This window comes from Crocuta crocuta, unplaced genomic scaffold, assembly GCF_008692635.1.
Source record: "Crocuta crocuta isolate KB4526 unplaced genomic scaffold, BGI_CrCroc_1.0 scaffold3, whole genome shotgun sequence".
NCBI classification, from domain to species: Eukaryota; Metazoa; Chordata; class Mammalia; order Carnivora; family Hyaenidae; genus Crocuta; species Crocuta crocuta.
This window is the reverse complement of record NW_027529934.1, coordinates 7,171,961-7,189,781: the sequence shown is the minus strand read 5'-3', so window position 1 is coordinate 7,189,781 and position 17,821 is coordinate 7,171,961. Positions and strand designations below refer to the sequence as shown.

Sequence of the window (17,821 nt, the reverse complement as noted above, 5' to 3'; positions counted from 1 at the left end):
TCTACCTGTTTATCTGTTCCCTATGTTGAGAGGTTGGCTGCTTATGAGCTCTATCTGAACATTCCAGTCCTTTACGTCTTCAGCTTTTTTCTCTTTCACGTATTCACAATTGGTGTGAAGATTAAAAGTATAAATATTATGTCTATTCCACAAGATGATGCATAGACGCGAACATTCTCAAGCTCTTGTTTTTCTCAGACTTTGTCTACCTCCACTCCTCTGTTCCCCGGAAAACATTTCCTCTTTGCTCCTCTCTCCTTCTGGCCAATCATGATGGTGGCTCCTAGTTCCCCCTCCTCACTTTTCTACTACATTCTCTTCTTTCCCACACAGGTTTGAACTACTGTCTGACAAGCATCTGGGTGTGGGAATTTCCATGTCACACCCCTTACTGTCATACCCACACAGGTCATGGGCTCCCCCAAAAGGCCTGGACCACTTCCCTCTCATGCAGGAACCGAAAACCACCTGACACAAAACCCAGTGAGGCATACCCACTATCGCCAGTCCTAAGGCCCATCACGTATGCTGCTAATGGCACTGGATAGGCCCCAATAGAGGCATCCTATACTCATTTTCAAAAAAACGATTTATAGAATAGTTAAATAAATCTACTGCCAATAAATACATGCTGCCTATGACACTGCATCGGCAACAATTTAGTATTACTTATCAAACATCGTAATGTGATTCAACTTTATTCCTCCTCATGTTAATAAATCTGCAAATCATTAAAATTCTGTTTTTAGGACACGAGTCTCAATTCTCAGTTAAGCAAATATCCTTGGGGGTCTTCTCCAACGTTCAAAGAAAAACCGCACCTTCCGGCATTTGGAGCCCATCTTTTGGGGGTGTCCCTCAGGCTATGGCAAGCTGCTTTAGTGAAAAGACTCACTGGGATACATGTGTCCAGCACTAGCCAAGCACAGAATGGAAAACCAGAAGCAGTAGCAGCCAGACTTCAGTTCTATAACCTCTGCCGAACACCACATGCATCTCCACAGAGGACCCATACTCCCCCTGCAGGCGGGTCACCTGTGGTCTAGGCCCATGGCGAATCTTGTCCTTGAACTTTTTTCCTCTGTCCCTACTCCATGGACCACTGCCTTCCCATCCCTGAATTCCCTGCACCAGCCACTTCATGACAACACAGGTGCATCTTCATACACAAAAAAGGAAAGCTAGGAAGACGACTCACCCACTGAGGACCACGATGAAGTCCATGACATTCCAGCCATTGCGGAGGTATGAGCCCTTATGGAAGATGAACCCCAGGGCCACAATTTTGATACCAGCTTCAAAGCAAAAGATCCCAATGAAATATGGTTCTGTCTTCTCCTGTGGGATGAGGAGCAAAGGTGCCGGTAAGGAAGGGGATATACTTAATCAAATGCAGACAAAGGCACATCCTGACTGCCCCCTCCACTCTGACCATTCCTGTCTCCTACAGGACAGCTGGACATCTGCGCTGGGCCAGCCCCATGTACAGGTGGGAAGAGCGTGCACTCACTGGAGGACTCAGAGAGTGCACAGGAGCAAGGGAAGTCTCAGGAAAGCCAGCTACAGAAATAGATGGATACAGGAGTAACACCCAGGCCAGGCTTCTTCCCAGGGGCATAACTGATGCTTCTAGCCTTGCCTTGAAAGAGGTGGCTTTTCCATTGCTAATCTTCACTTACATTGGAAGCTCAAGGGTTCTCATCTGCTGGTAATCAGGCTAGAGCCACTTACCCACACATTTGGAGTTTAAGCAATTAATATGACCTCTCTAGGGGGAATACACCAGACACATGAATCATTGCTTTAAGGAGAATATGGACATAAGATCTAGGAAGTTCACCACTGTGAACGCATGTGCCCTTCAGCCTCTCTTCACTCTCTCCCTCTCACTTCAAAAGTCCCTTATGAAGGAGAGCAAACTGAATGGCCCTTATGCCCCCCCCTTTCTTCTTTTTTTTTAAAATGTTTTATTTATTTCTGAGAGAGAGAGAGAGAGAGAAAGAGAGAGACAGCGTGAGCAGGGGAGGGTCAGAGAGAGAGGGAGACACAGAATCTGAAACAGGCTCCAAGCTCTGAGCTGTCAGCACAGAGCCTGATGTCGGGCTCGAACCCACGAATCGTGAGATCGTGACCTGAGCCAAAGCCAGAGGCCCAACCGACTGAGCCACTCAGGCGCCCCCATCCCCCCTTTCTTCTTGTCTGGATATCATGCAGTGTATACACAAGTGTTTGTGATGCCCTCAGAATTTCCTGGGAAGAGGAGTTAAAAAGGTCATTCCTCTCTTCTTTATGCAGTCCAATGGGGTCTGTCACCAGCTTGTTCCTTGGCAAAGAACAAACTCACAGTCACAGAACTGTAGGGTTGGGAAGGGGGGAAGGGGCCTGGCGATGAAGCAAAGGAGAAGAAACCAGGGAAGGGAAGGACAGGGGGAAAGATGAGAAGGAAGGAGGCACATACCAGTCTGCGGGACATCGGGGTCTTGTCATCTTCAGGAAGATGCTGTTCCAGGGCCAAGACAATGCAGTTGGCAATGATGGTGGCCAAAATCATGTACTCAAACGGCGTAGGAAAGGTGAAGTTAAGGAACAGATTCACCAAAGAGAGAGGGATGCAGCCTCTAAGATGGCTGTGCACATAAATATGCAAAATTCATCCAAGCCCATATTATGTCTGCACAGTCTGCATGATCTATATTAGCAAAGGAGGGCAGGGCAGTGGACAGATCTTAGCATGGGAACCCATAACCATTTCTGACTGGGCTCTAAACACAAAGCATCTTCTCCAAGAAAAGGAAGAATGTAGCCAATAAATAATACAGTTAGACATATGGTTGACACTCCAGATACTTTGTGAATTCAATGACATATCCGGGAATTAAGGAGGGCTGAAAATGGAAACAGAAAGAAGGGAGGAAGAAACACTGATGTTGCGGCAGGCTGTTCTTCCCAAGCTTCAAATCGCTGCCCTATATGATGATGCTTCAGCAGGGATCCAGCTGTGGCTTTCTGTGCTGCCTCTGGGCATCATTTCTGGGGTCTCCTCCTCCAGAACCTCTACTCAACTGAGTGGAAGAGCCCTTGGAAAAAGAACAATTCTCTCCATGTGAGCTCTCTTCTATTTCAATATTCAATCCAGAAATAAATATTTAATGGGGTCAGGAGAAGCTTGCCTTGTCCCACCTTATTTTCTCCTAAGTTTCTACGTGGATAGCAAACAGAGAGACACACCATGAGTCTGAATCCAGGACAGGGAAGTCAAGGCATCTAAAAACCAAGGTACAAATGAATGGATGATGAATTCACGCTTTTTTATGTTCCATTTCTCTGAAGACTGATGAGGGGGTTCCCTGAACCTTTTTGAAAAACAGGACTATGATTCAAGTGCCTGCATCCTGACTATCCTTAAGAAAGGTTATGTTAAAGGTCCTGGGGAAGTTGGGGGGCAGGGGGACTGTTACCAGAGACAGAGGGAATCACCAGTTTCCGGAGTCAAGTGATTCTGCATTTTGGACTTCATTCCGTAACTATTGTAACAAACACAAGTGAGCTGTCGCCACTGGTCTTGCCAAGCAACCTATGCTCTGGCAGACTCTGGCAACCAGGCAGGAGAAAAGAGTAGATCTGGCCAAGTGGAGAGAAGGTAAGGGACCATGCTTCTTGTCTCCCCACATATCCAGGCCTCCTGTGTAGCATGCAGGGTCTAGAGCCTTCCCCAGGGAGTACAAATCATAAACATGCTCCTGGTGCACCCCCATCCCTGCCATGATATGTCAGTGCCCCTAGGTGGTAAGTGGACATTCAGGGCATCTCTGAGGAAGGGCAGGACGTAGGGCACCTACAGGCATAGGTGCATGTGCTGTGTGAGGAGCTGTGAGCTGTGGGCCCTGGTGCTTTAAGGGGTGGCTGCAGCAGGTGAGGTGGCTGGCTGCATCGGAGCCTCCAGAGCTTTCCATTCCTACTCGGCAGTGCCCAGTGCCGTCTCCTCCCCACGCACCCGAGTCACCCCCACTCTCCCGCAGCTGGCCATCCTTCCCTCCCACACACCCCCAGGTCATCTGAGACCCATATGCTAGGGATAGCTCTGCTGGCTTCGGCTGCTCTGTGGCTCTGCCCCTGGATCTGAAAAGTGGATGGGCTCAGAGGACCTCAGAGCCAGCCCCCTGCCTCCCACATCCCACCGTGCCTGCTTAAACCCTCCCAGTCAGAGGGGAATCTAACGACACGATCGTCCCTCAGCACACCCGGCCATTCCTCCTCATGCGGTCTCTCTAGGGACCAAAGTAGGCCCATGAGAGCTAAACATGCCAGCAGACACACTCCACAGATGCCCAGCTTGAGTGCATGCCCACTTTCTTGGGATCAGCCCCCATGCACAACCCACCTTCGGTCCCCAGCACCCGCTGATCACAAAGGGGGTTCTCCTCATTCCCGTCACGGGCTCTGGCCCAGACCTCCGACCAAGTGTAGAGTGACCAGGGACCACACCGGGACCTGCTTTCTCATAAGCCCTCTGGAGAGGCCGGCTGGTCCTGGGCCAACCAGGGTTCCCCAGACCCAAATGGTAAAATGAAGACGGGAGTGCCAGAAGTGTTTGCCCAGGCACCCAGGCCTTTTCCTGAGGACATGTCTACCAGTCATGGACACATGGCAACAGAAGTGGGGGGCATTTAGGGCATTGTTCGTACAATGCAGCCCATGGGATATTAGCACTATAGGAACTTGCAATTGGATCAAAGAGGGAAAGCCGGCATCCAGGAAATTGAGCAGGTTTCCTCTCAGCAGGACTTCCTGGAGACTCTCGCACTATTGTACTATTGTAAACAGTGTGCACCGCCTCCCCCAAAGGGGGTGGGAATGGTGCATGGCATTCCCTCACTAGCTTCACCGTATCATCCTTTTATCAGAACATCTCTCCTGGGAATGGTGTCAGAGGAACGTATTTGGGGAGCTCAGTTACAAGGGGCAGACCTCTCTGCCGGTCCCCAGGTGTGAGGAGGGCAGGAGTGAAACTGTGCCTTTGCCACCTCTTGTCTCATCCTGTTCACAAAGTGTGGGGCCAAGCGGCCCTTCACCGTGGCCAGAAATGCCCTGAGCAAGTTCACAAAAGCTGCCCAGCAAGCCCAAGGAGCCCAGCAGGGGACCTGGGAAGCAGGGCTGGGAGGAGAATGCTCTCACTCAAGCAGCAGACATCATGAGCTCTCATTGGTCTGCTGGGGTTCTAGGACTGCTTTCTAGATTCAGGCGGCTTCCCCTGAAAGCCTTAAAGTGATAACCACAGACTTAAAAGTTGATGAGCTCATAGTTGCTGACTTGCAGGCATGACAGGTCATGATGGCTATGTGGCCCCCAAAGCCTCTCTACCCCGCAATACTTGCTTGGACTGTCACAGCCTCTCTATGGCCTCCACTCCTTGCTCCCTGTTTCCACACCCGCATTTCTCTAGCCTGATCACGTAAGCATACAACTCCCTGCACGGACCTGTAAGTTCACCTCATCCAGAATGCCCAGCAGCATAAACAGGAGGCTTCTGAGAAACACAGGAAGGAGTGGCCATCACCAACCACTGCAGGGTGATCAGGGCAGGGGAAAAGGGTCTTGGCTCCAGGTGCTAAGGCACCAAACTTCCTGTGACTGGCCAGGTATATGGATGGCTGGGAATTCATGAGGTCTTAATGAATGGCACTGCCTAAAGCCTTGGAGGCTACAATCAAAAAGTGAGGGTTTGGTAAATCATTGCTTCTAAGAAGACCTCATTGCTTCTAAGACCTCATCCTCCCCCATCCAAATCCTCTGCCTACAGTCTGATGTCTAAGGACCCATGCAGAGCAGCAATCCTTTGGCTTGAAATTTTGAGGGTGGCTCAGTCAGCTCAGATCATGATCTCACAGTTCTTGAGTTCAAGCCCCACATGGGGCTCTGTGCTGGCAGTGCAGAGCCTGCTTCGGGTTCTCTGTCTCTCTGCTCCTCCCCCACACATGGCTTGCACACACATTCTCTCTCTCTTAAAACTAAACATTTTAGAAGAAAAAAATTTTTGGAAGAAAGAAATTTTGAAAACTATTTAAATGTACATATCCTCAGTAGGGATATCTCTTTAGGAGTTACAGATCAGCTTAACCTCAGGATGAATTCATGTTTGGGGCAATTACGAATCTGAGGTGAGATTTTGCTGCAGAAGAGGTGAGACTAGGGAATCCTGTGTATCTGTGGACTACATGACAGAAAGGATGGTGACTGGGAAACCTGGGGAGAGGAGAACAGGAGAGAACACCCAATTCTGTCTGAGGCCCAGTCACTCTCCCTTCCAGCCCTTTCTCTTCCCCCCTTGCCTCCTTCTCTTTCTGAGGAAAGCATGAAGAATGGACACTTATATCTTGGTGCTTCTGCCTCTACCTGCAGTGAACTTTCTCCTCTTTTCTGGTCATATGTCAAGAGCAAGCTAAAATATCACCTTGCTTGTGAAGCTTTCACTCTGTGCCACATAGCTTCTTTACATTGTACGATTTTATCATCTCTCCTCGTATTTGTCTCCCCCAAGAAACTGCACCTTGAAAGCAAAGACATGTTCTTGTTTACCTCTCCAGGGGCAGTGCTTACTAGAGCCCCTGGTACACAGTAGGGGCAGGCCTGAATGAACGTTAAACGCAGGCCTGAATGAACGGGAGCCATCCCCTAGAGCGGGAGCTCCACTGAGGAGCCATCACAGACACTGCAGGGTAGTCACACACTCTGGCTCAGGCCCGGGTGCTGCTCACCTACACCCATGGGGGCTGACTCAGAGGTGCCACTCCCATTGCTTCTCATTTACCATCATAATTTCAAGCCAAATAAGCTTGGCTCTAAGGCTTGAAGCTCTGCTACATCTCTGAAGGGAAGAGGCTGGACTGCAAATAAAGGCCCATAGGCCAAGGGAATGCACCTCAGGCTAGACAAAGACGTGACCTGGAAAGGTCAAAGGAAGCTCCATGTTGCCAAGGCCTCAAAGAACAAGGCCTTTCATGAGGCAGTAGTGGAAGTCTGTCCAGGACTCTTAATTCCGTCTGCCCAGGAATTCAGTGGCTCCCATTAACATTCTGTGCTTGACACCAAACACTTTTTGCAGAACAGGATCTCTGCCCGGTGTCCAGACCACAGACAGAGGCCTGAATAAATGGAGTTACCAGGGCAGTGAGGTGTGGGAGCCTGAGGGCAGGAGCTTTGCCTGTATTATTCACCTCTGGAACCCTGGTGTCCCCCACCTGGCAGGCACCCAATAATTGTTTTCTAATTAATAAATTAATCAGTTGATTAGTGAATTGCATAGAGAAGCCAGAGCCAAAGGTATCCTTGCAAAAGGTATCTCATACTTTCTCCACGCTGTGTACCCACTTGAACTTTTTGTACTATATGCTACGTGTACACATTAACTATTCAAAAGTAGAAAGCAGCGTGCATAGAATATCCCTTTAATGTAAAAACATTTTTGAAAAAGGAGCAAAGGAAAAAATCTGTCACGCTAGAAGGATAATGAGCTTTCTTGGGGTACTACGGTTATTTCCACTTTCTTCTTTACTTCTTTATGCATTGTCTTGCGTATTATGAGTATGTATTAATTTATAATTATAAAATCAATTAAAGCTATTGATTTATAGCTTTGAAAAAAAAACTCAACACAAAAACACCATTCCAACCTGAGGGTCATGGAAATCAGTGCAAGATTTCTGAGAGGACCTAATGTAGGAAGACAAAGGGACCAGATCCAATCAGGAAATGGCCATGGAAGTGCCTTGAACCTTGCCAAGACACCTCCTGTCCCTTATCTGTCTCACTATCTGCTCACCATGCGCCTCATTTCATCAGCTTCCTTGGCAATCTCCCCAAACACCCCTTCACTCCCCTCTCCCTCTGAGCCCCTTAATGAGGACCTGTGTCGCTCCATCTCTCCCTTTCCCGTCTAGCAGCTTCAAGACAATCATTAGGGAAATGATAAAAATAGGTTCACTTATTGATTTATCTCCTTTACTCAATGCTCCTTCCTTCCAACGGTTGACTTGTTTCCTTAGCAACACAGCTAATTTGAGCAGCGCTACTTGGCCTGCACACCTGCCATTTGTTCTTTTCCTTCCTGCAGGCACAGAAAGCCAGGGCAAGGGAAGAGGGCTGCCCTAGAGGCCACAGTTGTGGTGCCGGCCCTGCTCATCAACAGAGCCCTGGGGACATGGCCTGAGAGATGAGCCACCTTCTGCCCAGACCAGCAGTTTCCCCTGTCAACCTTCTCAGGGGTAGGTCTGTAGGGACAAGACTGGGAAAGACTTAGGCTCAGGGAGCACAGCTGGGGAATCCCAGGGGAAACACACATCTCCACTAGCATCAGGGTGCTGTTCCTAGATCCCCTCTGCTCTCAGCTGTGTCCTCTCAGAGCTTCGGCATCAAAGCATACTAAGGAGACTGAATATACAGAAAGGCAGAGAGGCCACCAGGGACAGAATGCTGTACTCTCCCTGACTCCAGGCCTAATGGAGAAGGCACTTTTGTGGGGAGCAGTCTGTGGCCACTTGTGCACTTCCTGTAAACCCCTGGGGGAGTCTAGAATAGCCCACAGACTCAGAGAAGGCTTGTCTCAGCCTCCTTTACCCATTTTCACCCCTTACCCCAGGCCCAGAACACTCTCCCTGAAAGGTCTATTATTTCCTTTCCCTCCCTTCCATCCCAGCTGCCTGTTTTTGGAGGTCTAACTCTAAGAAATGAAAGAGTCTCAGAAAATGACCTGGGCCATTCTAACAAGTTGGATGTTGACTCAAAGACAGTCATAGGGAAGAGTTACTACCTACTCTATGATTCCCGCAAGCGCTACACCAAAGAGACATTTTAAATATGAACGATAATGAAATATACCTATCCAAGGCTTTCCTGCTAGCTTTTTTTTCTATGACCAGAATCAGAATCTTCCTTGAGACCTACAATGCGATGGAGAAATTTAGCTTGGTAACTGGAAACCAGAGCCAGGGTTCCCTCTATAAAATCTGCCCCAACATGGTACTCATGGCAGGGAAAAGCACCACCATCCATTCCCACAAAACCAAACATGAAATACAAAAGGATCAAAGTCTAAAATGATCCATGAATATAAAATTCTTAGAAAACCATAAGGTGCTACCCAAATGCACAGTCATTTTTATTATCCTACTAAATCACTCTTTAAGCATCTGCTGTGGCTCTAAGCTTTGGGATAAGCAACTGTTAGTGGTCACGGCCTCCGGGAGTGGGCTGTCTGGCTGCAGCCAGGAGCCGACACTAAAGAGGCCCACTGCAATAAAGGATTTTTTAAAAATATATATGGTAATAGGCCTCCGGGAAGAGAGCGAAGACATTTGGCCCAGAACCTCCTGGGAATATGGAAAGCACATCCAAACACCAGTCCCCAGAGCAGGATTTATGAAGCTGATGGCTGTGATGCAATCTCTCCCAATGATTAGAAGGGGCATTAATCACACCCAAGGCCAGCACTAAGAACAGAAGGCATTGAACCATCACAGAAGTCCGGCTCCAGCTCCTACAGACCCTGATGGCATTGCAGTGAGATCATGCTGGTGAGATCACATCCCCCTTGCTTGGGCTGCTGGGAACGATACATCTGTCCTGGAGGGACCGGTAATACTGAAGAGACAGATTTCATGCCTCAAACCCAGACATGGCTAGAGCCACCATAATCATTTCCACAGAGGGTGCCTGCACTCCTCAGCTTCTTCAGCCTCCCCAGAGGCTGATATTCTCACAGGAATATGTCATGCATGCAGGCCTTCAACCCTTGAGATTGAAAATTAAACCCCACCCTGTTAAAACAGGCCTGAGGCCAATGAGAAACAATGAAATCTGGCCATGTGTAGCAACATGGATGGACCTTGAGGGTGTTATGCTGAGCGAAATAAGTCAGGCAGAGAAGGACAAATATCATATGTTTGCACGTATAGGAGGATTAGGAGGAACTTGACGGAGGAACAAGGGGGAGAAGAAGGGGGGAAATGGTAGGGGAAAGGGAGAGAGGCAAACCATGAGAGACTCTTGAATGCTGACAAAAACTGAGGACTGATGGATGGGGGAGGGGAGGGGGTATGGGCATGGAGGAGGGCACTTGTGGGGATGAGAACTGAGTGTTATGTGGAAACTAATTTGACAATAAACTATTTGTTAAAAATAAAAAAAATTAAAAAATAAAAAACCAGGCCTGAGGCCAGCTCCCTTCATGGAAGGATGCCTCACTTTTTGTCCAGATCATGGTATGAAGTAGGAGTGAGTATGAGACAAAAAGATGAAGACCCAAGAGGGCCCCCTGAGGCCTCGCAGCAAGCTTTCTCCGCCTCACCCCACCCCATCCCACACAGGGGAAAGGCCAGGGTAAGAGGTAAGCTGAAGTCCAAGGAACCTGGCTCAGAGGCTAATGTGCCCTGGCTCAGCAACTCCCAGACTTCTCTGCACTCGCTCCTGTGGCTGACCTAGCAGGACAGTGTGAAGCAAAAACCAATCCAGGAAAGGAAATAGAGGGATTGTATTCCTTGGGGTTCTGACGGCTACAATAAATTTTTCAATTTTTAATTATCTAAGCTTATCAATGTATAAACCACCCTCATATCTGGAGCAGGCCACACCTTCAATTCCATTTCCATCTCCTTTCTCAGTCCTTAATTTTAGGTTTCCAGTCTCCTTCCTGGGCTGATCAATAGAGGGCAGACCACTCATCACCACCAAAGGGCAGGAGGGCTAACCCCCTGGGCTTCTCCATGTGACAGTTAGCAGAGCACAGGGTGCAAATTTAGAAATTCACACTATATTTCCTCCTCCTTTCCTAGCCCCATGACAGGAGAAATGCACTGTTAACAAGCAGAAAAATGAGGTGGAAGGCTCTGCATACTTCATGCTATCCCATTTCATTATCTCATTGCTCGCCTTATTGCAGTTTTTCTCACCACCCAACTTCGTCTTAAAAAAAAAAGATCAGATTGAAAAACCAAACCCCTTTTCTTTTTTTAAAACAAAACAAAACAAAAATGTATCATGTGACTTCCAGCCTTAACATCAGTTTTTTAACTTTGGTTTCCATGGTGGTGGGATGCAACCTGCCATCACCATGACAACAGCTGCTTCTGTTCAAATTCACCATCTGACAGGCAGTCCTGAACACACACACACACACACACACACACACACACACACCCCTCCCATTCTCTCTCTCTCTGTCAAGAAGATGAAGATGCCATTACACCTACTCTGAAAGACTTAAATCCTAATGAATGAAAGACAAATAAAGCAATATTGAGAACATAGCAAAGAGGCAGAGACCCCCTCTCCCAAGACTCTCTCTTGCTGGTACAGTCCCACTGCTCTCTTATGGAGGTCAGTGGACTCAGTTACTCAACAAAAAAGGTCCCTAATACTACCCTTTTCATGTTGGCCATGAAAGAAGCCACATTCAACTTTCCATTGCTTTTAGACCAAAGAACTCTCATCTGACTCCTATATCCCTGCCTTAATATAAAATGAGTGAAAAGAATTTCACATTATTGCTAACTTGGTTAACCAACACTGAGCGCCATTCCAGACTCATCTGGGCCCAAATTCCAAGAGAACGGGGAGTGGCATTTCTGAGGAATTAAGACAGCACCGCTTTCCTCCTTCTTTTGCCTCAGTTTCAGTCAGGTGGCTACATCTTAACAAATTCACTTTTTATGTGTCTGACTGAATTCCTGGACTCAAGTGCTGTCATTCAACACACAGTTTTGGTGATTAGGGGACAGATGATTGAACGCTACAGAAAAGGGAAGAAAGAAAAGGGGAGTATTAAAAGCCTCTGGAAGAAAACAAAACAGCAGTGGGAAAATTACCTGTTTCAGAAACCAGAATCTGTGTTTTGATGATACTCTGACACATTTGAGCCCATCAAGAGTTCTGGCAGCAGCGTGCAACGCAGGGGAGAAGACTGTGGGCTGCAGCCAGCACCCACACCCAAGACTGTACCCTCCTTCACATCCATACTTGCTTCATGGGGTGACAGACAGTACTTGAATGTATAAAGAAAATGAAAAGTCTTTTTTGAAAGTCCAAAGATCATCTGTGAGAGAACTTTTGTTTTCCTTTGAAAACCTAGCAACTGTACCCCAGGATTCAAAGACCCCCACTGGGCCTCCAAATCCTATGAGAAAATACTAAGGTACTAAGGGTATACAGCTTGGGAAAGGAAGACTTGAGAGAGACATCATAGCTGCTTTCAAATACCTGAAGGACTAGCTTCTAATGGGGGCCTAAACATTGTGTAGGTTATTCTGGAGGGTAAGACTAAGGCCAAAGGGTAGAATATCCACCCTAAGGCAGATCTCAGGGAATACAAAGAAGCAACATCACTCTTCCACAAGTGAATAGACTATTCCCTTAAGTAGTAAACTGAATGTTGTACTAATAAATGTTTAACAACTAGTCTCTCTAAAGTACAGCATTTGTCAATTTCCAGTATAAATACTCTCTCCATAACTAATTTCAAGCTACCAATCTGACATCAGTGCACATGGAGTTACAAAGATACACACAATAAACACCCAAGAGTTGGGGCTGGCCAATTCCAATACACCGTTCACTGTTAAGTTCTATGACTCTGGGAGACCATCAAGGCTACTGAGTAGGAGATTCCTGAATTTGATAGTAGTCAAGCTGGAGCAACCCTTGTTGCTCACAATGGGTTACAAATTGGTAGGAAGCAAGGTCAATGAGTCTTCAGTTACTTGCTCAAGGGCCTCCTGGGTCAGATGTTCATCAGCCTCAACCTGCCCAATTAGCTAGACCTACATTCATGAAGTCTGGAAAATCACCCTTATCCCAAGAAGGCTGATACCTATGCAGCTGGATGTGTGCCAGAACCAGCACAGGTGAATGGCTTGCCAGTGCCATAAGACACAATAATTAATTAGTCACCCCATTCTCTCAGGCTGAATTCTGGGATACCCAGGGGTGCCTGCTATTTCAACATAGCCTGCAAAAGAACAGAGGGGAGTCTGCCAACACACCTGATGAAAGCACAATCCCAAGAGACAGAAACACATCAGGTAAAAGGCTCACCTCTCCTTCTAGAAGATTGGTAGATCTCTGCCTTGGCTGCATACAGAATCACCTGGAAGCTTTTAAAAATCAAGGACACCAGGGGTGCCTGAGTGGCTCAGTCAGCTAGTGTCAGACTTCAGCTCGGGTTATGATCTCACAGTTCATGAGTTCAAGCCCCACAACAGGCTAGCTGCTGTCAGTGCAGAGCCTACTTCAGACCCTCTGTCCCCCTCTCTCTGCCCTGCCCCTGCTCATGCTCTCTTTCTCAAAAATAAATGCTTAAAAAAGAAAAAATCAAGGATACAGGTAGCCTATCTCTAGAAATTCTGATTTGTCTCAGCTGCCATCTGGGCATCAGGATTTATAGAAGTTTCCAAGTTGATCCTAATGTACAGCCAGGGTAAAGAACTTCTGTAGATTCTGGAGGCCATGAAAGGTAATGGTGTCCTCAACTCAGGTGACATAACTAAAGAAACTAAGAAACTAGATTTTCAGGGGCACAAAGGTAAGAACTGAAAGGTGCCTTTGAGTTCTACTTACTACTCCATTACATTCATTTTACAGATGTAGATACTGAGACCCGAAGTAGATGGAGACTTTTCCAGAGCCAAGACTAGAAACCTCTCTGGATTCGTAGCCCCATACCCTGGAAAGCTTATTATCAGCACAATCAAATAAAACTCCCTGATTTCTTGGCTTGAATTGAGAGTTCTAAAAGAAAAGGATCTTTTGATTTGAGTTTACTGACTCCATCCCCAGACTACTCAACTGTTCTCAAGAGCGTATTTCTTAAGGTAGGGTCTGGATGGCTTACCTTTCCTAAGGCCACTTAAGAGTCCAGAAAACATTCTGAGGTGAGTGTTTGCCTGAGCATCCATTCTCCCATATGCTGAGACACAGTCTTGGTTTTACAGTGGGGAGAAGCCCATTGCCTACTGAGTACAGTACTATCAATTCATAATGTTCTCCATCAACTCACAAGGGATTCTCTCCAGCAACATTTTTGGGAAAGGAGAACATTAACCATTGTTCTCAATCATTGCTTCTTATTCTTGTTGGATCAGGGCTGACTGGCCTCTCTTCAACTTTCTCTTATCCAATCCTACTCATTAAGTCCTTTCTTATTAATCACAATCTCTATATCCAGCCTCCTATCCCCCAAACCAAGAACAACAACAAAACACATACTTGCTACCTAATAAAAGGATGAAAAACCCCAGAAAAGAATGAAATTGCTAGAAGGAAGATGACTGAGCAGAGAAAGGGTACTGAGGAAATAAAGAGGAAATGTGATAAAAGGATCCATGGACATAGAGTCAGGAGCCCTGGGTTCTAGTCCCCACATTGTCATTTGCTAGGAGTTTCTCTTAGGTCACTGTGACTCTAATACACTATTATTCTGTGGTGCTAATAGGTAATATGATGGGAGAGGAGTAGAGGTTAAAGGAGGAGTATCTATTGTTACAACTGAGAGAAGCCATTTTTGATGAAGCCAGTATAAGGACATCCAAGAGTAACATCCAAAATGGAAATCCTGGGACACCAAGGAATACTTTGAAAGTGTCCAAAGTCAATGGAAATGTTTCTAAATTTTCAAGAATAGGAGCTCCATAACAGCTGAATTGGCCAAAAACTTGACTAAAAGATAGTTAATAAAAAGTTAGAATCCTCACAATGGTGGCCTGGGGGTGAATATAAAGCTTCTTTTCCATAAGCCTACTGTAAGCCTTTTCTACACTCTCTATTACAGTCTAAGAGTCTTTTCTGTCCCCAACCCCCCAACCCCAATTTCCTTAAAAATCTGCAAAGGCCAAACCATTCAATAAGATGAAAGTTCAAGAAAAAGTCATCAGGGGCGCCTGGGTGGCTTAGTCGGTTAAGCGTCCGACTATAGCTTAGGTCATGATCTCGCGGTTCGTGGGTTCGAGCCCCACGTCGGGCTCTGTGCTGACTGCCAGCTCAGAGCCTGGAGCCTATTTCAGAGTCTGTGTCTCCCTCTCTCTTTGACCCTCCCCTGCTCATGCTGTCTCTCTCTCTCTCAGAAATAATAAAAATATTTAAAAAAAGAAAGAAAAAGTCATCAAAGTTGACTCCTCCACACTGTAACTTACAACTATGGGCATCCCAGAAAAATGTACACTTCTTTCAGGGTGGAAAAAAGAAACAGGACTTTACATGCTAATATTGAAAGGAGAGGAAGAACTGGCATTTCCAAAACAAAGATCTTTTGCAATGAAGGAAGTGTGGAGATGGAACTTTTGGTGAAGGGAACACAAAACGGCAAAGTGCCCAATTCCAACCCAAGCTCACATTCCAATGACACAGAGCAAAATGTCTCAGGTCCATTTAATGATGATCATGATGACGGATAAAAGATCTCTGCTCTTCTACCATTTATTGATCCTTTACTCTTCCATAGGTTTAGCTTCGTAACCAGCTGGCGCTACAGATACAGGCAAGCCATTCACAATCATCCTAAAAAAAAATGCTCTGTCAGGGAAGAGCGTCAGTCTTTGGTCTGACCAGAGGCAGTGTGCTACAATGGAAAGAGAGCAGCCAATGGAACTGGTCAGATCACATCTACCTGTGACCTTGTGGTAATCATCAGCAATATGCGAACAACAATGTCCACTTCACATGAGGTTAGGCTAAATGACACGTTTCTAAAACACACTTAGAGCATCACACAAGAGGCATTTATTAAAGGCATACTGAGGAGTGGATGACTCTCTTGGCCTGGACCATGGTTCCTATGGAATGTTAGTAAAAGTATATGCCAAAAATACATGAAAGTAAGAAAGAGAAAAGGAGAGATGATAACCCTTATGACTGTGCAAGGTTGTTGTGAACCCAGCCTCTTTCACAGTGGAAGCATGGATAGTTGTTGGGACAGTCTCATTTCCTACAATCTAATCCTTTGCTTTGCTCTTTTGAGCCTGTCTACTGACATTTGTAGCAGAAATAAGCTCAGTCTTTATGAGCCTGTACGTTCAGGGGTGGGCATCTGTTACTCTCTAATCATCACCAGGGAAAGAGGTTACCCAAAGATTATGTAACGTCCTTATCCACAGAACTTGGGTGGGGGGCAGATGGTGATCTCAAAAATAAATAAATATACACATACATAACTCTCTTTGAGAAGGGAATGCTATTTTGCCAAAAGGCTCAGATCCCTTAATTTACGTGGGCCCATATCCCCCAGACCTGCCTCCTCCTTGCGTTACCACTTCCACCCACCCACCCCACCTCCAGACAAGCCCACGCCCTTCAACTGCTCCTCATATCAACAGATCAGGAGAACACATGCATCCTTGTACCTCCATATGGCTCAGTTATTTCACAAATACAAATTCCCATGCAAGTACAATCCAAAGTTAGCAGAAAGAAGAGGCAACTCCTTTAATATTCCTCAATTTCTTTTAAATCTTCCACCTGGTTTCCAGAAGCCAAGTGGTACATCCTAGTTCTCCATTCACATGCACACCAGTTTCAGTGCCCTCAGGTAAACTGTCCTCTGGTATCCCAGTCAGATGCCTCACCAAGCTCATTAGGCAAATTTCCAACAGCTCCAACCCATGGAGGTTCCCCCTCCCCCACAACCCTGGAACCCTTTCAGAAGCCTCCTCCACAGTTCATGAAGTCCAGTCCTGACTCTCTCTTCTGACAGAACAGAGATGGAGACCCAGAGTACCCAGAAACCCAAACAGATAAGGAGCAGTTCACCAGGGCTCAACAACCCATGAGAAGGAAATTTGCTCAGAGGCCAAGCTTAGATTCTAGGATGGATCCTTCCACTTGCCATCCATCAAGCCATCTGAAAATTGGCTACCATTTTGGTACAAGCAAAAACAAAATCTACTGTGTTATTTAAAAGCTTGCTGGGAAAATTCCACATTGTATTGCTCCTGATGAGATCTTTTCCTGGTTATAAATCCAAGTGTAGCCTTAGGGAAAATATCAGTGTAAAATCAGTATTAGACACAAGCAAAGAAATATAGGTTTTGATGTAGGGTTCTAAAAACCTTATCTGAAGGGGAAAAAAGGTAAATTCAGTAACTTTTAAAATGAAAAAAAAAAAAAAACTCATGGAAAAACCCTCTATCTGCAGTTGTTGAGGGCCGGGCTCACTTGCTGCGTGAGTGGGCAAGTGAGTTAACATGTCCACACCTTAGTCCCCCAACTGTGGGATGTGGAAAACAAGAATGGGTATCTCTACAGAACTGCCATGAGGAAACAATGTAACAGTCTGTGGGACAAACTTAGCACAGTAATCTGGCACCTCATAAATACTCAATAAATGTTAGATATTTGTTAATTTTATCAACATTAGTGCTAGCACTAATACAGATCATGTTTACAAAGGGCTTTCACACACATTAGCCCCGCAAGATAGGCAAAGTAGAGATAGCTAGTTCCCCCTCACACCTGAAATCACTAAAGCTCAAAGAGGATGCAAAACCACCATGAGGTCACATAAATGTTACTGGCAGTGCTCAGTTTGAAACCTGACAAGAGTCAGAAGAAATGAGATGCTATTGTTAGAGGAGAACTTAAGTTTAAGATTGATTTCCCCTGAGTTAACCAGATACTAACAAGACAAGCTGTAGTCACAGCTTACTATGAGCCAAACAATGTTCTAACATTTTATATGTATTATCCCACCTGATCTTCCGGAAAACTTTATACAATACACTTTATGGGTTACAATTCCCATCTCCATTTTGTGTTTGAGGACTCTGAAGCACAGCAAGGCTGA

At 46.2% G+C, this 17,821-nt stretch overlaps 1 protein-coding gene across 3 annotated transcripts in view; it reads right to left on the bottom strand.

The window, feature by feature from the left end:
* Positions 1–17,821, bottom strand: part of CACNA1E (calcium voltage-gated channel subunit alpha1 E) — a 308,909-nt gene that overhangs the window by 278,620 nt on the left and 12,468 nt on the right. For all 3 annotated transcript variants that reach the window (XM_077763228.1, XM_077763229.1, XM_077763230.1), the window contains exons 2-3: positions 2,459–2,564; positions 1,199–1,338 (exon numbers count right to left, since the gene is read on the bottom strand). In XM_077763228.1, coding sequence (XP_077619354.1) covers positions 1,199–1,338; positions 2,459–2,564 — 246 coding nt within the window. The remainder of the gene's footprint in view (positions 1–1,198; positions 1,339–2,458; positions 2,565–17,821) is intronic.